Source organism: Cupressus sempervirens, chromosome 1 (genome assembly GCF_028749045.1).
Source record: "Cupressus sempervirens isolate cs-2001-9-10 chromosome 1, ASM2874904v1, whole genome shotgun sequence".
NCBI classification, from domain to species: domain Eukaryota; kingdom Viridiplantae; phylum Streptophyta; class Pinopsida; order Cupressales; family Cupressaceae; genus Cupressus; species Cupressus sempervirens.
Window position 1 is genome coordinate 136882740 of NC_143118.1, and position 25448 is coordinate 136908187.

A 25448-nucleotide genomic window follows, 5' to 3' on the forward strand; every position below is an offset into this window, starting at 1 on the left:
AAAAAGTTGTGAAAAGTTAGGTATACAATTTTCTCTCTCATTTGATTTAACTGTAATCATTTCAGATTTTTTCCCTTTTTTCCAGGACGTGCATTGTTGATTGATGTCCACATTTATAAGATTTCCAATGATTACATCATACAACCCTGAGTGTTCACTTTTGTTTCATTCAAGAAATTGAATTGGAGTGCTTCTTTGTCGATTTTTAAAAGAAAAATCTTTCCCTTAGATCTTTGTTTTCTTGAAAGACCAATTCCTGTTGTATTTAAAATTTTGCTTTGTACTACATATTCTTGTGATTTCTTTTTTTGTTTCAAGATTTTTTCATTGCACCATTCATCACGTTTCCACATTTGGTTCAAAATAATTTTGATCCTTTCCCCTTTTTGACACTTAGCAAATATTAAAAAGGTTTGCAACTTATGCTAACATTATTATGATTTTAGAAATTTATAGAATTTTGCCATCTTCTCATCACAAAATGCTTGTGGAAACCACCTTTCTCAAAAATATTGCTCATATTACTCCTATGAAATACCCATTCTATTAATTTACATAAGTTCACATATTTGCAACTCCCCTTTCATTTGACAAGATCCCCATTAGGCTAAACTAATTCCAGGTAGTCCTTTAACTCAAAGTACTTTTCTATTCCTGTTAACTAGTTTTTAGCTCATTATGATTGCACCCCATTAATTTTTTTAAAGCTAAAACTTTTCAGATCCTTAGATAGTTCACTAATTTGACTTGCTGAGGAAAATACAGATCCTGAAAACCATATCATAGTTTCCCTTTGCCATGATTTTATTAGACAATAATACTCATCACCCATTCTAGTGGACTTTCCTCTTCAAGAAGGCTTTCCAATTCTTGCTTCACCATACTTCCTATGTTGGATTTTCCTTAAATCACAAAATTTGAAAACGGGGCAGCAAAACTGAAGATTTTGCGAGGATTCCAAACTTGAAATAAGTTTTAGAAAATAAGCATTAATATCAAACAAATAAAAAAGAATCCAGCATCTATCCCCCAAAATTCTCTTTGAACCACAAAAGTCAGCAATCACTTCTCATAAAAATAATTAACTCCAATGGAATTCAAAATATGACAAATCTATTCCTTGCACCGCAGATGCCTCCATCTACTCGGTGGTTGTAAACCACCAAAATTCAAGTATCTTGAACCTTGCGTTTTGAAACTATGTAAGTGTTGAGGGCAATATTCTACAATTGACATAAATGAAATGCCCACAAACAATCTAGAGAACATATTGTAAAGTTTACTTACAGATTTCTTTTAACAGTGCTGAAATATGTATTTCTCTTGCAGGTACAATCAATGCCAATGAAGAATCCAAAGTGCTGCAAAGTATAATCTCAATGTAAAAATGATATAAATACTCCTTCAAGTTCGATGTCTGTACTACCTTCGATCTGCATACATTAATCAATTTTTATGTTTGCAATATTGGGCAGCATACAATATGTATACAAGTCTGGACGGGTACATGGGTGAATGAGCATGTCTCCAAATGGAGACATGACCATTCACCGATGCACCCGATTCGTGGAATGGTCACACCCGATGTGATTAAACCAACAAAACTAATGACTTCAAGACTTTAACTAAGTCCATTGCAATCATTTAACAATCAGCATAAATACAATTATTACTGAGATCGTTTCTCAGACATTATTCAATCATGCCATGCATCGTCGGTTATGAATGCTGCAATCACCATAAGTACATGCAGATTATATTCATGTATATATACATATCGGTATTCAACATATCGACATGTATATATACATGAGTATATTCTCATATGATCAGCGCAATTGTCTGAACCGAAGCTATTTGTTTCAACACTCCCTCTTAGCTAGGGAGGACAAAGTGCATATGAATTCTTCTCATTATAAGAAGTAATATCCTCAAGATATATATAAGAAAATCAAGTCTCGTGATATTCTTTCTAGTTATGGTGTGTATACAAATATCAAGTCACATGATATCCACCATAAAAGATCATGGTATATCCATAGATATTAAGTCACATAATATTCACCATGAATTTGAACATATTGATCTTCAACAGATATCAAGTCACATGATATTCATCATGATAGTAATCTAATAATAATAAAGTCGTCACCTTATCTTATCAGAATCAATATTTCATTATAAAAGATTATCACCTTAAATAATGAACATAGGGTAGGCCCATGAGTCATAGAGTCACACACATGACAAAAGAGTTTACACTTTAAACATCTCTATTTAAATAATACAAATTTACAAAATTAAGACTCAATCTCATAAACTTACATTTCAATCAAGCCAAGTTTCTTTCTAAAATGATCAACTTTCGCTTTAGGAAGAGCCTTGGTGAGAATGTCAGCTATTTGATCACTTGTATTAATATATTCTAATTGAATAGCACTTCTTTCCACCATGTCTCTTACATAGCGGTAAGAAATTTCTATATGCTTGGATCTATCATGAAATACTAGATACACAAATAACTTGATAGAACTTTGGTTATCATAGTGAATAGTGGTAGGTTCCATAGGTTCACCAAACAAGTTAGAAAGCAACTTCCAAAGCCACACTGCTTCTCTAGCGCCCATCGCTGCTACAATATACTCTACCTCAGTAGAACTTTGAGCAACAAAAGCTTGCTTTATGCAAATCCAAGAAGTCATGGCTGATCCTAAACTAAAGCAACATCCTAATGTGCTTTTCCGATCTTTTACACTTCCGGCCCAATCAAAATTAGTATATCCATGTAACTCCAAACTGGTATTCTCATATTTAAGTACATACCCAATAGTACCTTGAAGATACCTCAATATATGCTTCAAAGCAACAAGATGAATCTCACGCAATTCACACATGAACTGACTTAATGCATTCACTACATAGCAGATATTGGGTCGAGTATTTACAAAATACATCAAGGACTCAACTATCCATCTGTATAAGGTGGGATCAACTATTCTAGATTCAGCACTTGGTTCCTTTAGCTTGTGAAAGTTGGTTTCCATAGGTGTAGACATGAGTCGACAGTCCCACATTCCAAATCTTTTCAAAATATCAATAGTATACTTCTTTGAAATGAGCATATCACCTTTAGTTACCTTGAAGTAGAGATTTGGATCAGCCACGTTCTTGGTGAATCCAAGACTTAAAAGGTATTTGTCAATCCTTTTGTACTAGGCCCGAGGAGCCTGTTTAAGTCCATATAAAGCCTTCTTCAATTTACAAACATGAGATGCAGCATCATGAGTTACAAATCCTTCTAGTTGTTCTAGATATACTTCTTCCTCTATTTGCCCATTAAGAAAAACAATTTTTACATTCATTTGATGATTTTTCCAACATTTGGCTACTACAATGGCTATTACAGCTCTACTAGAAGTGTAGCTAGCAACTGGTGCAAAGGTTTCTTCAAAGTCAATTCCTTCCTTTTGAAAAAAACCTCTAGCCACAAAACGAGATTTATGTTTTGCAATGCTGCCATTTGTAGCATACTTTACTTTGAAGAGTCATTTTGAATCTATACAACAAATTTTTCCTTAGGTCTCGAAACTATGTCCCAAACATCATTTTTTAGTATAGACTGGTATTCTTTGACCATGGCGTCTTTCCAGGCTTGATGTTTAGGTGCTTCAGAAGTACTAGAAAGTTCAGGATTCAAGCTATTACACACGAAAGAATTATATGTTAATTTTCTAGGTCTCTTGCTTTCTCGGAAGGTTTCGGAAGGGGCTGCAAATCCATCTCCTTCATGTGTTACTTTTCTTGCCCAAAGTGACCTTTTAGAGTGATCAAGACTCTCTTCCTGAGTCTCTGGAAAGATTTCAATTTCAATTGAAGTCTCTTCAGGGAACTCCCTCTGAATCTCAGGAGTAGGAATCTCTTCTAGAGATACATCAAATGTATCTAGTTCATCGGATGCTTTGGCTCTTTTGAAAGCAATGTCTTTTTCAAAGATCGACATCTCGGCTTAGTTCTATTTGTTTCTGTCAAGGTATGTAGACTCTATATCCTTTTACTGTTTCACTAAAACCAATGAGAATACCCTTTCTTCCAAAAGGTTCAAACTTAGTTCTCTTCTCCTTAGGTACATGAAGATATACAGGACATCCAAATATCCTTAGGTGACTGATGTCAGGTTTCTTTATAGAAACTACTTCTTCAGGAGTCTTATTGTCCAAATGTGAGTGAGGACATCTATTCTGAATATAGACTACAGTGTTGGATGCTTCAGCCTAGAAGGACATGCTCAAATTTTGATTAAAAATCATAGCCCGAGCAGCTTCTACAATGGTTCTGTTCTTCCTTTCAAAAACCCCATTTTGTTGAGGATTGTGAGGGACTATGAAATCCCTCTTAATCCCAATCAGTTTGCATAACTCTTTAAATATTTCAGAAGTATACTCATTCCCATTATCTATTCTCAGAATTTTAATGTTCTTACCGGAATTCTTAGTGATAGTTTTGAATTCTTTAAACTTAGAGAGAATCTCTTCAAATTCTTTGCATTTAAGGAAGTATATCCATGTCTTCCTTGAAAAATCATCAACAAATATCAAATAGTACAAGAATCCTCCTATAGAAGGTATAGACATGGGCCTACATAGATCAGAATGTACTAGTTCCAACACTTCTTTAGTTTTGCTCAAACTATGAGGAAATGGCTTTTTAGTATTTTTTCCTAAGGCACAACATTTACATGATTCATTATGAATATGGTTTAACTTGGGTATTCCGATTACTACTTTCTCTATTGATGTTAGAGCACGGAATTTGAGATGACCTAGTCTTCTATGCCATATTTCATTTGAATCTGAGGTCTCATGTATAAGTGCAAGGTTTGTCTTAGCACATAGCTCATATAAAAGTCCTTGTCTTACTCCTATTGTTAGAGCCCTTTTAATGGTTGAATTTTTAGGCCATGCTAATACTTTCCCTCCCATGAATGCGATTCTAAAACTATCATCTTCAAGTGCAGATATAGATATTAGATTCCTCTTAATACCTAGTACATAAAGAACTCCAGAAAGTTGAATAGAATTTCTAAATTTCAATTTTATGGTGTAGGCCTCAATTCCTTTTACAAAGTGTGCAGAATCATCACCAATTGTAACTTCTTCATCTATTTCTATTTCCATGCTTTCTAGGTTATCCTAATATCTAGTGATGTGTCTAGAAGACCCACTGTCAACTATCCATATATTCCTTTTTGTTGATATCTGGCTGGAATATTTTTCATATTCATTGCCTTATTTTACTTCTCAGATTTTGCAAAAGATGCTTGAGCTTTCGATCTATCAAGACAATTTATTGCATAATGTCGATATAGATCACATTTGAAGTATTGGATTTTGGACAAGTCTTTCTTCTGTTTGGATTGCCCTTTTCCATAAAAATTTCTTTTCCTTTTGTTGTTTTTCTTCTTCCCTTCTTATGAGAATTTGTATTAAGAACATGAACATCTTCATCTAGGGTTTTGAGTTTTCCCTTAATCATTAATCTCGATTCTTCTTGAAGACAATATGATCTTAAACAATCCAGTTTAGGGTTTTTAGACCTAGCACTTATACCTTGTACAAAGGATTCCCAAGAGTTTGGAAGTCCTCCAAATGCTATTATTAAGGATAGTTCTTGATTTCCAATCTCATAACCTAGTGCAGATAATTGATCTCTCAAGTCTTTGATTCTCATAAAGAAAGCATTTATAGTTTCTCCTTTATTCATGCTTACACTATTCATCTGCCTTTTAAGAGCAAGTTTTCTACTTGTATTATTGATTATAAATATATTTTCAAGAGCTCGAAACATACGATATGCTGTGGTACGTTTTGCCACAATAGGTACTATGTGGTCTCGAACAACATCTACAATTATCTTCATAGCCTTTTCATTTTTCTTGATCCATTATGATTTCTCAAGATCATTTTTAGGTTCTTTTTCCTCTCTTACAAATGATTCCAATTTGTATTCTTTTAACATCATTACTCGAAGTTTTCTTGTGAAGTCCCCAAAACTTTTAGGGACCCCTTTTTTTCGATTGCCTTAGATAATTTTTCAGAGTTGTCCAGAGGTTTCGAGTTGGTAATTTTATACCTTGGACACCTTCGGGCTAGGAGGGATTTGATTTGGTTTATTTTTCACCTGGTGCGAAACTTGATTTTCCGAAACATGTAATTTTGTCCTTAGGCCAAACATAATTCAAAAATAATATTTTTTTCGATGATTAAAATGAATACTTGGCAGCATAAAATTGCAAACTTTTGGACTTGGATTTTTGAAAAATCAAAATAATTGTATAAGCTTGAGCATTTTCAAAATGAATTTGTTAGATTTAGTCGTTTTGGAAAATCTTGAATTTTTCGATGAAAAGGAAATTTTTTTATAGTGAAATTGAAATTGGAGTTTGAATTTCAACTGCCAAAAAAAGGATTTATTTTGTTAAAAAAATTGAAATTGTATTGCAAAATTGAAATTGAATTAAATTGCAAAATCGCATTAAATTGGTTGAAATTTTGCCTAGAAGATTTTATAAATGTTAAAGGAAATTGGTAATTTGGAATTGAAAATCGATTTTGGCTTGCTAGATTTTGATTTTAATGATATTTTAATTGCCAAAACATTATTAAATGAAAATTTTGACATCTCCTAGGCTTACCTTGTTTCTATTTTACAATTTTTTATCAAAATTGACAATTAAATGGGCCAATTTCACTATAGGGCTAAGTTATTTTAATGTTGCATTTAAATTTGGGCCATTAATTAAAGGACTAATTTAATTTTGTTTTCCCTCCAGGCAGGTCAGCCCACTTGGAGAGGCAAAAAGTGTGGTATAAGGGGGGCTTCCCCTCCTCTTATTTTCTCATTCCTTTTTCCTCCTCCTTGGATGTGTGATTTTCTTGTAAGGGAGGCAAATTTCTAGCTTTGTCCATTGTTGGGATAGATTTTTTCATTTCTTGGTGGCATTTTTCTCCTCCTTGCTTGAGCGAACTTCTGCCCTAGGAGGTTTTTCTAGAGCTGATCTAATTTTTTCCAGCTTGGGCAAATTTTTTTTGTCTGATTTCTCCATCTTCGGCAGCATTTTCTCCTTCCAGAATTTGGCAATTTTATTTGGTGAAAAGACAATGTGATTTAAGGTCTGATTTTGACAAGTGTGGGCGATTTCAAGGAAGTCAAACTTCTAATTTTTTGCTAAGGCATCATTATTTGCAAGGAGGATTGAAATTTCTAATATCTAATTCGAACTTGAAGAGGGCCCAGTTGTTGGTAAAGACAGATTTAAGGTAAAATTCTACTCATTTTTAGAGGTGAAGATTGGTTTTAAAAGCGAATTCTATTCCTTGTTCTTGCTTGGTTTGTTTCCCTTATTTTTTTCTTGCACTCATCATCCACCACTTCATCATTCCATTGATAGGCTGAAGTTGGGAGATATAAGTATAGATTTTATGATAGGACACTTGAAGAGGCAGAAATAAGCTAGACCACCCTAGGATTGAAGTTGGGAGATATAAGTGTAGTCCATCCTAAGGTAACAAAGAGGCAAAAATAAGTGGTAGTCCCATCCCTAGGAAAGAAGATTGGAGATTCATAAGTGCAATCCATATCATTTAGAACAAAGGGGCAGAAATAAGTGTTTAGGATGGTAGATGTTAGTGCAAGCAAGAACCCAAAGGGAACGCATACCAAAAAAGATGAGGAAGACATGATGCCTAAGACCACTTTCTTCTCGAAAGTGAGGCGAATAAGTGATACCAATATCAATACAGTGAACATGGTACAGTTGAAGGAAAGATTGAAGGAAGGACGATCCCCCATGGCGAAGAAGATCTACAAGAGCAGAATTGTACACGCGGCAGCTTTCCCTCCTACCTTGCCTTGTTTAGAATTAGTAATGGAATGTGCATCCCAGTTTGATATTGTGACCAAGTCCATCATTTTTGATGAGGGGAAGAAAGTGTTGGCTAACATCAACGAACAAGTGGTCAAAGAAGTATTCAATATTCCCCAGCATAGAGGCATGACAGTGGTAAAGTTGGATCAAACAACCAAGTTCTTTTAGGGTAACTAGGTGGCTTACTTCATTCATCTAAAGCAGAATTGGTTACACGAAGGCAAGAAGGGAGTTACCAAGTCATCAAAGCTCACCAAGTCAGATTTCAAACTAGAGTACGGCAACCTAATTGTGCTTCTCAACCGAATCATGGGTGTGGCTCAAGGTATGTGATTTGAGAACTGGATGCACTACTTTATTGATGAAATTCAAAATGGAAAGAGAAAATTTGATTGGGCTAGAATCATAAGTGAAAATTTAGAGTTGCAATTTAGGACAGTGCAAAATCAAAAGCAATTCTATATGGGACCCTATCTTTTCTATTTGATTACAAAACTATATGAAAATCCTGGACTTAAAGCCGTAGGAGTGATTGGCGATGGGCCGGGGCAATGTTTGGTGCATGAGTGCTATCCATAGCTTCATTTGCACTAAACCAGAGATTATAAGATGTCTTATGATGCCTTTGCCATGAAGATAGTAAGGATATTACAAGGGACACTTGCTAGAAGGCTCTCAACAAAAGCGGAAGTAAAAGTTAATAAGTAAGCTAGTTGGTTCATCCAATTTACGCAATTCACGTATATTAAAGTAGCAAGAAGTATAGTTTGTCCCAATAGACTTCCAAGGTACCCACCCGACAAGATAGTTTTGATGGAGTTGGATAGACAACTTGAGCATTATGACAAGATGATGAAACTTAAAGGTGAGACAGGGATTACCTTCTTATTTGGAATAGGCAATGATACTTGCCCCAATCTTGTCGCTTTTGCAGCTAAAGAGAAAGAGTTAGGGCAATATCATCTAGGATGGTATAGAGCAAGACAGGGATTTGATCGTAATGGTCTCATCAAAGAATCTCACGAAAACACATTCAAACATATTTGTACTATAGAAGATTTTTGGGCCAATGTACAAGATGACTTTCATGTGAGAAAGCTAGCTTTCTCAAGGGGAAATCAAATGGAGAGGCCTCGATATTCCCGATCAGTTGGAATATGATGAAAATGTGCTAAGAGAAGATTATGATATAGTGGATGGAACAAAATTCGGTCCACTGAATTGGGATGATCATCAGGATCCTTCCTTAGAGGGAGTTACAAGGACAGTTGATCTACACACTGAGTCATGGTACAATGAGAAGTTAAGGCAATTATAAAGTCGAAAGGTATGCCTTACTTATGAGAAGATGAAATCGGAGGAAGGTCCAGAGGAGTTAGTCAGACAGAAAGGTGAAGGCAGTAGCCAACAACAAAGAGTAGTTAAGAGCAAGAAAAGAAGTTTGGAGGTTGAGAAAAGTAAAGAACATTAAGAACCTCTAGCAAAGAGACGAAATGCAACATCGTCAAGGGAGAGCATAACTGAGGCTAGAAGCCAAGGGGATATTACAAGTGGACTAGGGGTCGCGATAGAGGTGAGCTCTAATTCAGAATCAAGCGATTACAGTAATAGTACTGAGTACTCTCCTCTCTTAAAGAACCAACATGGAGATGATGTGAAAGTCACTAGTGAAGAAGAGGATAAGCCAATTGATATTGAGGAAATAAGCCAAGCGCCTGAGGCCGTTGGGGATGCTTTACTAGTCAAACCAAATCCAAATTTGGGGAGATGCACTGCACCACTATGGTTAAGGCAAATGCTTATGCCAAGAGGCGAGGTGGTGACTGTCCAAACAATTGAAGATATTCAAGGGTTAGTGGAAAAGGAAGGTAGTGAGAAACAAAAAAAAAATTCAAAAAAGGTAGCAAAGGTAATTAGGAGCAATGATGAGGGTTACCGAAAAGTTCAAATTGCTATACCAAAGGTTAGCAAAGCAATGGATGAGATTGTAGCTCAGGAGTATGAGATAGTAAAGCATAACTTGGGAAGAGTCATGGATGACATGGAATGTGAGGAGATCCAGGAAGGCATGGTTTTAATTAGAGAAAAGTTAAGGAAGGCAAACAAGAGGATTGTAAAGTTGGAGGCCGAAAACAAGTATTGGAGAGATTGTCAGCCTATCTAACAGTTGCGCCAAGAAGCCCTTCCGCAAGATATCGAGAGCAACATAGAAGAGATATCGGCTCAGCTGTGTGAAGCCAACAATTATATCCATGATATAATTCAGGATAGGTGAAATTTCTTGCCTTCCTTATCTCAACATACAGGTCATTAGTGGCTATTAGAGACAAATTCAGAACGTTTAAAGGTGAGTGGGAGGATTTCCTTCTAGTCAAGGACTTAGCCATTCCCAGGCTACAGGCATTTATTGAGCTACTGGAGAGATATTTGGAGAGAGCCAAGTTGGTAGATGAAGGAGGAATGAGTACGATGGAGTATTGGTTTGTTGCCTTCACTATCAAATTGAGGATACTTGAAGAAATGCGGAATGAGATTGCACAACACAACCCAGGCATTGACACTTCCATTTCAACCATGATGAGCGATGTTGGGGCTGCACTTGATTTTAAAGATATCAAAGAGGGGAACGTCAATGAGACAAAATTTGGATCAAGATTGGATGAGTTGGGGAAGGTTGCCATCAAGAAGAAGCATTTCGGCACCCTTGCCTCCCTCAATGCCTTTATCGGATATGTGAAAAAATATTAGAAGGATCATGAGAAGACACTGCAAGCGGCAAGCAACATGATGAATTCAGTTGAGCTCAAGATGAAACACACGCTTTGCCGTCCCATGAAGGAAGTCAACGACAGGCTAGCCAAGTTCATTGCCTTGGCTAAAAAGATGAAAGAAAAGGGTAGAATTATATTAGAAGATCATTTGATGTAAGCATAAGTGGCAATTTCTCCTTCTTCCTCGGTAGGCTAGGTGTCTAATTCTGATTAGCTACCATTTCGGTGCCTTCTCATTGGTTGCCACATTTCTTTTTTTTTCATTGGTCCATTGATGAGGTGACATCATCTCATTGGTTGATGGGGTGGCAACCCTAATTAGGGTTTCTAGGATCTAATATGGATCATTGATTTTGCCTCTTAATCTCTACCGTAGGTTGTAATTTTGGCCCCTATATAAGGCCATTTGCTCTCATTTGAAAAGGGTTGAGAAAATTTTGTTTAAAATAATACCAAAATTGCTTTTCTTTATCAATGTTGTGACTTGCATGGTGATTAAGAACACTAGGTGTTATTGCATGGTTTCTACTTCCAATAAATTTCATTGAAGTTGTTAAAGTAGATTTTATTTCAAGAAAGTTGTTAAGAGTAAGAGTAGATGGATAGTTAAATGATGATATTAGTGGATGTTTGATAGGGATCTATTAACTAGGCCACTAGCATCCTAGCGGTTGGTTAGGAAGCCTTACATGGTAATCTAGTCTTTTTTCCTTAAGCATTGCATCTATGGAGGTAGAGCCGCTGGTAAGTTTTCATCAAATTTGATCCCCATCCATTTGCTAATCTTCCCATTCATAGGAGTAGAAGTAAAGCAGCAAGTAGTGTAGTAAAAATGAAATTTTCTGGATTCAATTGTGTATGCTTTTTTACCATCAAAGTTTCGGATCATACTACATGATCCATCATCAGGATCTTGATGGATGCTCTTTCACATCCTGATGATGGATCATGTAGTATGATCCGAAACGTTGATGGTAAAAAAGCATACATAATCGAATCCAAAAAATTTCATTTTTACAAATGGATTGTGGAAATCTGATGATGTTAAGTAGTGTAGTAGTTGGAGTTCAATCGAGAAGGAAGTTGAGAGAAGCATCATTAGTAGACATACCCTCTATCATCATCACCATCAACATTATTTAGCGCTAATATACTTTACAAAGCCAAACATCATCATCATCACAATGAGAGTTCGACATCCTTGAATTAACAACGTAAGGCCGCCTACATGATTAACCAGCAAATCGCATTAATATAACTAAGTTAGTATCCATAGGTGTAAGGAACAATGGAGTTTTTCTCATGTCTTCATGAGTATTTACTTTTCAAGAGAGGGATTCAGTGTTTGATATTCTGTATCAAGTATTCAATTGCTATATGTTATGTAGTGGTACAAAACTGACACCAACATTATTTGGCGCTAGAGGGAGGGCCGAATTGTCATTCATTCTTGGAAAATCATACTGATAGTGTTTCTTTTGAGGACTTGTTGGTATTTAACTTTGAAGGATGGTGCTTCCTAGATCAAATCAACCTAGAGAAATTTGGGGAACACTTCAAGATCATATTGTAGCCAGTTTGTGCTCAACAACTTGGGAGGAAAGTGAGAATACCAGAATATCTGGACACCGCTGACGTATTGAATCAAGAGGAAAGGAAAACACGAGCTATTGAAAGGAGAATTTAGAAAAGGTTTGAACGTAAAAGAGAACTAGAAAGGAAGCTTGAAAGAGAAAGGAAAGCATGAAGACAAGCTCGGGCCACTCTTGAAGAAAACTCAAATTAGGAAAATCAATTGGATCTAAACTATAGTCAACCTGGATAGAAGAATCAGGTCTTTCTCTCTCGAAAGGTTTGAGAAATTACAATCAAATATGAGGCAAAGGGTATTGAGATCTACACCACACCAAGAAGAGGATTTAGCCGAGTTGCAATTTCATAAGAAAGCAAGGAATCATTGGGTAGCTAATACTTCAAGTTTGGTTAGCTCCTCAAGTCAGCCAATTCAAGCTCAAGTCAATCAAGCAACGATGACTCAACCGCCATGGATTCAAAACAATGCCTCACCCATTTCATTTCAACAATATAATGACTTATCGAAGAATCCGGTAGGATTCTGCTACAATTTTTTTGTTAATGACCCCAACCGTACAGCAAAGGAGCATATCAAAGTATTTGAAGATGCATTGTGCAACAAAAGGATTCTACATGAGGATGTAGCATGTAGACTTTTCCCTTACTCATTGGGGGAAGAACCTTATTACTGGTTTGTCAATCTATTAGTGTCATCTATAACAGGATGGGTTTAGCTCAGAGAATCATTTATTGCAAAATTTGGCATGCCCACCACACCATTGGAGTTACATAAGATGTTTGTGGACATTAAGAGACACAATAAAAAAATCAATAAGTTCCTTCAACAATCATTTCCACAAGGCTTACACAAGATTGCAAGCCCCTTATACAATGAAGAAGGTAGGTGCTTTGGAAGCATATTACAATGCCTTAGACAGTCAGACAGCTATGTTTACAAGGATGGTGAATCCCACTCCCACAATGTTGAATGGAGTTTACACTAAAGCAATTGAAATAGGGAAGCAATTGGGCCAACAAGGAATGGAACCCCCAGGTGTTAGGTATCTAAATAATCTAGTTCCACAACTTACATACCAGGCACCTACAAATCAGTTTGTGGTACATCTGAGACCTTCGTTGTCTCAGGCACCATCGCCAATGCCAATTTATTTGCAAAATGCAAGTTCATCCACGAGAACGCAAGAAGAAAAGGATGAAATAAAGGAATCGATCAAGCAAGTCAAGAAGATGTCTACAAAAGTTACTTATTTGAGAAATCAAAACAATCAACTCCAATCTTTTCAGAGAAACAATCAAGGAGGTAATCAAGGAAATAATTATCAAAACCAAGGTGGAAGTTATTAAGGAAGGTAATAGAGAAATCATCAAGAGGGAGGATACCAAAGGAACTATCAGGACAGAGACTATCAAAGAAATGACCAAGGTAGTGGTTATTAAAGGAACAATCAAAATAGCAATCATCAAGGTAACAGCTAGTCACAAGATCAAGGATATAACAATTAGTATAACCAAAAGAGGACATGGAACACAGGCCCAAACAATGGAAATGTGGTGTCGCCACTTGATAATCAAGCCTCAACAGATAGTAGGCCGATGGACAGAATATTTGTAGCTAAGTCCGCCATGTCTAAATATTGCAGATTCCATGAGACTAATCAACATTCGGAGTTAGGATATGCTGAGTTAAAGAGGGCATCTAACTTGTTTCAAAACATAGTAGATGATTTGTTCAATCAGGAAGATATTAAGGTCATGGGGTATGAAATTATCCCATCCTCAAGATATGATCAATGCTTGACTTTTGAGGAGATTTCATTTCCTCCAAAATTTGAAGCATATGAAGAACACCAAGGGAGATTTCCTCCCGAGTCAGCCAACGGGCCAATTAGCGAGGCAATAAATCAAAATGGATATAGCAATGGGTCGAATTTTTTCCCACCTTTGGGTGACACTGTTCTAGTTCAAGGGACAGGTGGGAACCAAACATTTCAACAACTGGCTAGCAATGAAAGGTTTTATCAAAGAAAAAATAAAAGGAATGATGGACCTTTCACATCCTCCATACCTTTGAACAATTTCAATACACCTCCACATCCCAATGCAAGTAATGTACCAAAATCTTCAAGGGATGCACCCGAGTACAGACATGGCAACTATAACAATGGAAGCAAACAACAGAGTTTTGAACAAAGTACACAACAAAACAATCAAGATGTTCAAGGATCACAGAGTGTCCAATCAACACAAGAAGCAAATAGAGGAAGAATAGGGGACAATGTTGTTAATGATGAGTTGAAAAGATTAGGACAAAGTGTAACAGAGGAGATGAAGAAGATCAAAATCAGTCTCCCTTTGTTTGAATTGTTGAAGATAACAAAAATTAGAGATACATTCCTTAACAGTTTGAAGGATAACAAATCACAAGGGTCTCACACTCAAAGCACAATAACACATACTTAAGGGAGGCCTCCTAACTCAGTGCATGTGATCCAAGACATTCCAAGTGGGAACACAACAAATTCATCTCAAGGGATCTCATACGGTGAGATAGAGAATTCTACACAAGAGATTGCATATGGCAACACTAGTAATTTCAACAGACAACCAGGGCCTCAACCAGTTTATACGGCTCAAGGATCAACGTTGGTGGAACAACAAACTCAAAGGAGTCAAGACCCAGCAAATAATAAGGAAACTGTGAAGGTAGAAGAGGTCATTTAACCTACAGATTTTGGAATGAAGCCGAAGCAAGTACACAAGACATCAATAGTATATTATCAAGGGAAAGATGAGCTAGCCCCATTCCTACTCTCACTAAGGATATTTGGGAAGCTTCTTCATAATTGTTTGATAGATTCAAGAGCATCAAGTAATGTCATGCCTTTGACTATTTGTAGAAATTTGGGAATAACGCCTTTGGGATCAAATAGAAGGGTTACCCAATTGGATAAGACAGAAGTGTCGGTAGCAGGTGAGCTACACAACATACAAATGTAGTTGGCATCTGATCCGAGGGTGGAACACATGGTAGATATTTCAGTGGTAGATGTGGCCGATACTTATGGTTTGATCCTAGGTAGGGATTGGGCCAAAAGGTTGAATGGATACATGGCAACTAGCTTTTCTCACATGTGGCCCCCATGGAGAGGACTTACCAATTAAATTAGAATTGATAGCACCCCAAGGTTGAGATTGACAGTTACTGAGTATGGGGAATCAAATGAAATATTGTTTGCAGAAACAAGTATGAACACATATAAACCTAAGAAGACAAAGGTACTGACAATGAATCTCATAAGTGAAGGGAGGGATTCCACTGAGATCCTGATTGAGTCGGATCCCGACACTTCATCTAACGATGGTGAAGGCATGTTCGAGAATTTTAAGAACTTTCTGATTAAGGTTGTACAATAGGGAGTAGAGTTGGGTAACCGAACATCAATGAGAGACTTATTATTACCCAATTGGTGCATAATCCACAATGCCTTCCATTCAAAATTATCTTGCACTTTGTGCACAATTGCCTCAGAACAAGTAGAGAAGAGAATCCCAAGGGCACTAAAACAAGATGATCAATATGGCAAACAGAAAGTCAAAACTTTGCAAGTTGATGAAGCAGAAAGTAGCATGATGGGGGAAACAAAGAACCAAATTACACCACCTAACTTAGAAATGAAGAAAAATGATGAATCAGACAAGTCCAAGGGTTCCCAAAAGGATCATCAAGAAAGTGATGGAGTATGGACTCTAAGGTTCGATGGTTCCAAAACTAAGCAAGGGGCTGGTGCCAGATTTGAGTTAGTCAGCCCGACAAGGGCAACGTATTTGGAGGCACATAGATTGCAATTCTCATGCACCAACAATATGGCAGAATATGAAGCTTTGATTTTAGGCTTCTTGTGCGTTATCAAGAAAGGTGCCAAGGTATTTCATGTACTTGGAAATTTCTTTTAACAGTGCTAAAGTATGTATATTTCTTTCAGGTACAATCAATGCCAATGAAGAATCCAAAGTGTTGCACAGTATATATAATCTCAATGCAAAAATGATATAAATATTCCTTCCAGTTCGATGTTTGTACTGCCTTCGATCTGCATACATTAATCAATTTCTACATTTGCAATATCGGGCGGCATACAATTGTATACAAGTCTAGACGGGTACATGGGTGAATGGGCATGTCTCCAAATGGAGACATGACCATTCACCAATGCACCTGATCGGTGGAATGGTCACACCCGATGTGATTAGTCATAACAAAACTAATGACTTCAAGACTTTAACTAATGACATTGCAATTGTTTAACAATCAGTATAAATACGATTATTACTGAGATCATTTCTCAAATATTATTCAATCACGATATGCATTGTCGGTTCTGAATGCTGCGATCACCATAAGTAAATGCAGATTATATTCATGTATATATACATATCAGTATTCAACACATATAAATGTTAAAACTGAAAGATGGGTTAGAAAACTATAAAATACTCCTAAAATATATCAAATACTCAAGAAAAAAGAGAAAAATTCATCATATAACATGATACTTGAGTATCTCTACGTAAATCCTTGTATTTATTCATCTAATCCTATCAATATGTTGCCTGCTAGTCCAACCTAGAATTTTTGGGGAAATACATTGATTAATATAATAAAGTTTTAACAAAAAAATATTAATGATTCTAATTTATATTAGTGTAAATAATAAAAACATATGCTTGCTAGCCACTCCTCATGTATTTCTTTGATGATTGTCAACTCAACTCCTCTTAAAAAGCTCTAAGCTCATGGAAAACAATCATAGCTGAGAATCTCTTTATGTTATGTTGCCAACCTCTTGATTTCAGCCATCATCTCATCTCCTCAGAATCTTCTCGCCTATCTGCTTCCAATAATATCATTTCACCCATCAACTCATCTCCCCGCACTCTTCTCATCTATCTACTGCCATTTCAATAAAGTTTTAACAAAAAAATATTAATGATTCTAATTAAATCCTTGTATTTATTCGTCTAATCCTATCAATATGTTGCCTGCTAGTCCAACCTAGAATATTTAGGGAAATACATTGATTAATATAATAAAAGTTTTAATAAAAAAAATTTAATGATTCTAATTTATAATAGTGTAAATAATAAAAACATATGCTTACTAGCCACTTCTCATATATTTCTTTGATGATTGTCAACTCAACTCCTCTTAAAAAGCTCTAAGCCCATGGAAAACAATCATAGCTGAAAATCTCTTTATGTTATGTTGCCAACCTCTTGATTGCAGCCATCATCTCATCTCCTCAGAATCTTCTCGCCTATCTGCTTCCAATAATATCATTTCACCCATCAACTCATCTCCCCACACTCTTCTCATCTATCTACAGCCATTTCAATAAAGTTTTAACAAAAAAATATCAATGATTCTAATTTATATTAGTGTAAATAATACAAACATATGCTTACTAGCCACTTCCAATGTATTTCTTTGATGATTGTCAACTCAACTCCTCTTAAAAAGCCCTAAGCCCACGGTAAACAATCATAGCTGAAAAGCTCTTTATGTTTTGTTGCCAACCTCTTGATTTCAGCCATCAGCTCATCTCCTCCGAATCTTCTCGCCTATCTGCTTCCAATAATATCATTTCACCCATCAACTCATCTCCCCACTCTTCTCATCTACCTATTGCCATTTCAATAACCAAATTCATGTTGCTGCAGTTGAGGATAAGATTGTATAATGCTATAAATTTCTCATGTCCCCACATTCTCCTCACTTATCTTTTTCTATTCTAATTATCATATTTGTGTCATTGTAGTTAGAATAACATTATATATTCTCCTTTTCCTTGGGTGACTCCTCAAGCCACACTTGTTCATGTCATAATTATAAGGTGTGTTGAATTGAACTTCATACATTGATTTTTTAATACTTGGAAACTATTACTGAATATGTTTCTAGAGATAGTAGATGATGAATCATGAAACATGCAGAAAAATTTAACATTTATCATACTACATTACATAAAGGCAAAAATGGCAAACCAAATTTGTCAAAGAAACATTTGACACACTTTACAAAAAATGAAAATTACGACGACAGTTTTGAAGGAGCTGCAAGATCCCTAGCATTTTCATTTCTCAAGAATTGAAAAGAACTTAATTACTCAATAGTTCCCCTACCTCATAATTACCATAGATCAGGCCCATAAATTCACTCATACAGTTGCGATGGTAATATGGAGGACGGAAGGTGTGCTCTGCTACCAGCCAACGTGGTGGAAAAATAACAAAATCAACCACAGCTACTCCCGGCTTATCTGATGGTACTGTGAGAACTGCAATATCCCAGTGACGTGTCAGAATTTGTAACAATGTAGAATAAGATAAGCTACCCGAGTTTGCGAACATAAACAAGCTATATAAATTCTATCAACTTGCAAGAAAGCTAAATACCTGTATTGATGGATGGATCGCCATGATCAAATAAAACAGTATTGAAAGGACAGAATTTCTCCAGATCATACTACAATATTTTTTACAAATATTAGTTCAAATATTTTAGCTCAATTCCAGAGAGAGATTTCAATGCAAAAATGTGAGATAAAAAAGAGAACATCTCTTACAGATACAACATCATTATTCAAATTGAAGGCAAAGAGTAGTCAGAAGAACCACCGGGAGAAAATAATAAGCAAGTCTTAATTGTATATATGTAAAAAACTGGCTGTTGAGAGGAAACTACCTTTATTTTATAAAAAAAGAAACAATTATATGGATGCATGCTTTTTGTTTGATTAAGCTATTGATGATATTTTATGCAGAAAACTACTATAACATTGGGCTCAGAGCAATTCGAAGTTTATGCAGAAAACTACAATACCAATCAGAAGTAATGCCACATTTTCACTACAAGGAGATCATGGGGAAGCGTGTGACACAGTTGGCAACAATTACAAATATCAGTAATCACACCAGTCAGAAGAAGAAAAAGGATACACCTCTTATCTTCCAGCTTTAAGTTTTAACAATTTGAGTAGTTTAGAATAAGGCTATAAATTTTCATATATGATTATACTTGCAATTGTTAAGTGGGGTGTCTTAATCCCATTAATTGCTTAAGTTTTCCCATATTTTACACACGTGCACATATGTAGCTTACACCAACCTGCTACTGTAATTTATTCTGTACTACCAATCGAATGAAACATATTTGATCCATCTTATACTCCCAACCCCAGTTTCTCTGAGTTCATGCCTTGAGATATTCCATTTTAAGAATGAAAATAGAACCCTAAAAGCCTGGCCAAAGTATGGATGCACTTTTAAAAGCCACATGTGAGTTAAAAATATATAAAATAAAAAGAAGATAATAGTCATATTGATTGAATGGGCTCATTAGCTGAAATTTTTAATCTTATGTGCCAAATGTCACAAATTCAATATACACCCATTAGTTGCAAAAGTACAAACAAGCCCACAGTTTTCCAGTGCATACCTTGTAAGGAGCGTAATTTCCATGCCATGCAACAACATTGAAGGGAGAGAAATTCTGTTTTGCAGAATACAGTGAACCTCCAAACTTGTGGATAATAGTGTAGCCAGGATATTCTTTATCCTCAAACCATGCCATAGGTGTCAGAAAGTCAGGTGGGGCAGCGAGTCCATTTGCACCTATCCACAAAAAGGTTGAAATTATTTCTACTGGAATTTAGTAGAAGAGCACTAGCATGTGGTAAAGCCAGGGTGGCAGTAACCAGAATCTTGAATGATCACCATCAGCAAACTCATATATTCTTTCTACAGTAGCATTGTTAAATCCCCAAATGCATTTGCATTGGATAAACTTGCATACCGATTGGACCAAGGTCAGGAAGTTGGAAATGGCCACCAAAAACCTCTACAACGTACCCTCGTGAGGGTCCATCTGGTAGATCAACAGAATACCGGAAACCTTGTTGCAATACAACTATTTCACCTGGAGATACCTGTAATCTTCCCAATTCTGTCGTTATCCACAATCCTGGAATTCAAGATAGAATTTGTAAGTTGAAGAGAAAAAGAATCTACTTTTGCATAAATTTTGAGCAGTCCTGAATATAGGAATATATTAATGTCTCATTTTATCTATATGTAACATTTAGAAGCGTTGATCTAAAGATTATCATCACTCCATTTTCTAATGAATTTTAGTGAAAAAATCATATACATAACTACCATGAGTTTTTGTATTGAGAAAGATGCACCAAGTACAACTTCTATGAACCTCCACTTACTACAGTTGCTTCGTATGCTTATAGTTTATACAGTTATGTTGGAAAGTGAGCCACCTGAACCAAAAAGATGGACTGCTCACCAAGAGGGCTGGCAGCTCAGTGTTACAGCACCCTAGCAAGCAATGAATGAGAGGTCTTAGGTTCAACTCCTAGCTTGTCCATGAAAATATAAACGTGGTATCAGAGCCAAAATTAGTAAAGCTAGACTAAGCTAGGATTCACAAGCACTTATAGTATGGCTAAGGAGGGGTGCTTGAAAATGATCCGTACTCCAAGCAAAGATGGACCAGGCACTAAGGCGGCCAATAGCCCAGGGGTAGAGCATCCCAGCAGCAAATGAGAGGTCCTAAGTTCAATTCTTAGCTGGTTCATGTAGATTAGACTAGTTGCCTATCAGGTTATAAAGGTTCAAAATATAATAGATGAGACTTAAAATAAAAGAAAACAAAATAACAGCACTTCCATTTCTGTCAACAAGCGAATTGGTCGCCAGGATTATTTCTATAGTTTCAAGTGTAATGCTGTATCACAAAAGCAAGTTGGTTGCACTAAAAATAAATTCAAGTTTCCAACATAAGTCATCTGTCTCAAGCTAGAACATTCAATTTTCCATACACATTGAGGAGATAAGAAAAGGTTACTGAATGAAATCTCAGTCTCAAGACTTAGCAACAATTAAAAGCTTTAAATGGATCAAGGGAGTCTCAAGATTTAGCAGCAATGAAAAGCTCTGAAAGGTTTGGGAGGAGGTAATGAAGTCTCAAAAGGACTTCATAAAAATATCATGTATGCATCCAAATGTAATTATTTAAAAATTCTCTAAAACCTTAATAAATACAATAGTTCAAGAATCCCATTCAACCTTGTAGACATTTGAAATGCACATATCAAAAAAAATAAAAAATACAACATTTTATATTTGACCCTTCCCTGCTTGTTACATTGGTTCTCTAACACTGCCAAAATTTAATCCTCCCTTCGTTACTCGCACACTACCTCAACTCATCTGATCAAATTACCAAAAAAGTTAAAAACAGGTGAGGAATTGTACAGGTAGCCCATAATCATCTTATCAAATTTTCGAAAAATTCCTCTATTCAATTCCCGAGCATCCCCAATTCAAGAGGATTTAGGGCATCAGCATATCAGTTATATTAATTTAACTCCATGGCAGTTGCTGCTAGTTCTAGCCTTCTAGGGATGAGAATGATCTTTCTAATGGTTGCTGGAATAGGAATAGAAAATTTGGAATATATTTTCTATTTTTTGTTTGGTTCGTCAATTAGAATAGGGAATAGGAATAGATATTCCCATTTTGCCTCTAAAATGAGCTTATACCCATTCCAAAAAATAGCTGTTATTGGAATAGCCATTCCTATTCCTAATATGCATTCCTATTCTCCATTCCTAGGCCTGCAACCAAACAGGCCCTAACTGAACTAGAATACCACATTATTTCAATGGCACTAAAACTTTCAATGACACCTTTATAGCACACTATTCCTTTTCATAAATCACACAATCTTACCAATATCTATCCTAAGGATTTGCAAGAGTTCTTATCCCCCACCATCAATCTGATAGACTTTATTGCTTCAATGAATACTCTATCCATGCTTTAGTTCTAAGTTGCAAGACTGGGTATAGTTAAAGGTAGAAGAACCCTGTATGTGGTGTGTGTGTGTGTGTGTACAAAAAAGAAGTTAAAGAAATATGCAGAATTATAAAACTAAATCATTTAATAGTAAGATACTTCATCATTGACCGATGCTAAATGCCAACGATAAAACTTGAATGTCAATTGATAGTTCAGAAATAAGCCATACAATATATCATATATGTCTAGACTCATGATTCAAATGAAAACAATTAAAATTACTAAATTGACAATCAAAAATAGTAATTGTCTTTGATCTTCAATGTAGTTCACCAACCATTGATAGGATTATCAAAAAAATCATCACCTGTCGCATTTTCAGCTGATGCAAAGTTCAAGATCATTTAAACCCAAAGCAGTGCCACACACACTAAATGCACCATGTGTAGTTATGCCATCATCATCACTCATAGTGACTCTAGCAAGATCTTCAATGCTTGCATCCAAGCTGGTACACTCGAACTACAGTCCAAAGCTTTGCTGTCCCATCAGTTTAAAGCTTTTGACAAAAAGAGCAAAACAATAAATGTTATTTTATTTATTTAAGTGCCTTTTTATATGGCATTGCAAGGATATGATATGGATACCCCAAGCATGCCCAAATGTGCACCCAACATTATGAATGTCTGGGTTGGGCTTTCTATAGTGCTAGGTGTGCCACTGGTGCATGCTAACCTTCACCAGAACATATCTACGTCCATTGCACAACGGAGATGTACGAATCCAGTACCATAACTTTGTTTCTTCTAATGAAAAATCCAAACTGGATTTCCACAACATATACTTGATCAGCATGCAATCATTTGTATCAAACCAAAATCTGAGGCCAACATTACAGTCACAATTCTACAAGGGTTATGTGGAGTCATATGGTTTTGGATGTCTATTATTTGAAATCCATTTTCTTCAAGAGCCAACATCATAGGCACAATTCTGCAAGAGTTACCATTATACAGAGCCATATGGTTTTAAATGTCTAATCTTGGAAATCCATTTTCAGGATATTCCTTCAAATATATAGCTAGTCAATGCTGATTTCAAACTTGCTCCTCTATATGGTTCCATGATTCACAATACATAACCTATTAAGAGGTCACATATATAGAATCATGCTCTAGAATACGAGCGTTGAAAACAAATAGTCCAGGGGCATTATTTAATCAAATTTGGGAGCATCCCTATGATCATTTTTTTTATCTCCATGAGATTAAGCCTCCGACTCAATATGTGCTCACGAGAAACATTTTTATACGTATACTTGGACCTTTTAGGTGATATCCTTTATCATTAAATGTATCTGTAATTTACTGACCAGATCCCTTCTTATCGGTGCTCATTAAAAGTTTGCTCATTTTTTCTCCACATAAAAAGGATGATTGATGAGGTAATTGTTGCCCCACTTTTCATCCTGTACCTATCTTGCAAAAGTGGAAATTTAACTTGTATCATTTCTAGTCTGGTCAAGTCAGTTGGTCCTTTCCTCTTTAAGTGATAAGTATCTCCATCGGGTTTCCATCTTCTCCCTTCTCCCGCATTACATAACTGGGTGGGTTTCCTTATAATCATGAGTCTTGTGGTAGCTTAGAACCTTTCTCGATGGAGATTCTTGGATTATGTTATCTTAGATGAACTTACTCGCAGCTCATTTTGATCTGGGTAGAAAGAGAACTGAACTTGCGGAAAATCTAGTTTCGTCTTCTCCTTGGCAGATTTTCGCACCCTGAAGGTGAAACTCCGTGGAGATTTATGAGTACAGTTTGTGAGCTTGAAGAAGGAGAGTAGGATTATATTTATGGATTGATCATTCAAGTATTGCCATATTTTTACCATAGGAATCATTCAAAATTCACTAAGATGATCAGAACAAGATTCAGCGGAAAACTCTGAAACAGCTTCTCCTCGGCGGACTTCGAACCAAGAAGTTAGTTTTCCGAAAAGGCATTTGCGGAAAGGTAAAGTAAGTCAGTAGGTCCCATTTTTCACTTTTGAAGTCTCTTTCATATTTTCTGAACGCTTGAAGTCAAGTGATTTGGGCATAGGAGGCAAAACAAAGACAAAGGCAGAAAAGCGGAGATTGCCTTCTCCTCTGCGGGGTTTCTACCCTTGAAAGCAATTTTTCGCATCTAATGGAAAATCACTCTTGCAAGCATGGTTATTTGGCAAATCAATCACGAGGTGTTTCGGGAAAGTAATGGAAACAATTTGTTACATATGTGAAAGTATTTTAAACAGAATTCAGCTAGGCGGGTTTTCTTCCAAGGAGTACCCCGATTCTATTTCTTCGAAACTAGGTAAAAATGGGAAATTAAGTCTGTAATTAAAGAAAGTTACCATTAGGCCAACAAAAATAGTGAAAGGACAGGGAAAAATCTGTTAGAACCCTCACATTTACTAATTCAACGGACTTATCCTTAAATTCACTCGTGTGGCGCGGATCATGAAAATCAACGGACAAATTAAGGGTTCTTATATAAAGATGAACATAACGCATTTTCAAATTACTGCTTTCTCTTTTGAACTGTTATGCTGTTGTATTGAATATTGCTTTCAAAAACTCTCAAAGTTACAAGGTTTACTCCTTGCACTATTTGCAATTGTTGAATTTCAGTTTACCTCTATATCAGACAAAATGGCAACAAGATTCACCGGTTTTGATGGACTGGGTGGAATCAAGTCTACATGGCAAAATATCACAAACACTTCACTTCATTTGTTCGACATGCAAGATTTCCAAAGAAGGCTGACGACGGAACCAATCCATCCCATAATGGAGAAACTCTGAGGAAGTGGACTGGTAGAAGCAACCGGATTTCCAGTAGCAGTACAAGCCCAAGAACTAATCGTTGAATGTATCAATCACTACAACCTGGATACTAAGCAAATCCTACTACCTAATCAAACGGTGTTAATCTCAATTAATAGGCAAGCAGTAGTCAATTGTCTCTGGATTCCAGAGCGAGAAGAATTCTCTGAATTGACAGTAGGAGGAGCTATGTCAGAACTTTCTCTGAAGAAAATGGTATGGCGAAAAGAGATTATGAGATCTTGGTTTCAGAAACCAAGGGGAGCTAAGAGTAAGGTTCCTAAAACCCTTTTCGACACTGATCTCAAGCCGGAGATCGTGGACATTTTGGTCCTTTTGCATCGATTGAAAGGTGAGGTAGAAGCACTTAATTTTGTAGAACATTATTTCTTTTTGGTGCAAATAATTTGCTCAGATACATAGT

The 25448-nt window shown here is 36.2% G+C and overlaps 1 protein-coding gene across 1 annotated transcript in view; it reads right to left on the reverse strand.

The window, feature by feature from the left end:
- HGO (homogentisate 1,2-dioxygenase) overlaps positions 1-25448 on the reverse strand; it is a 110349-nt gene that overhangs the window by 11093 nt on the left and 73808 nt on the right. Inside the window, exons 4-7 of the mRNA XM_089817803.1 lie at positions 20144-20311; positions 19787-19962; positions 18745-18814; positions 18472-18626 (exon numbers count right to left, since the gene is read on the reverse strand). Of these exons, the coding sequence (XP_089673929.1) occupies positions 18472-18626; positions 18745-18814; positions 19787-19962; positions 20144-20311 (569 nt within the window). The remainder of the gene's footprint in view (positions 1-18471; positions 18627-18744; positions 18815-19786; positions 19963-20143; positions 20312-25448) is intronic.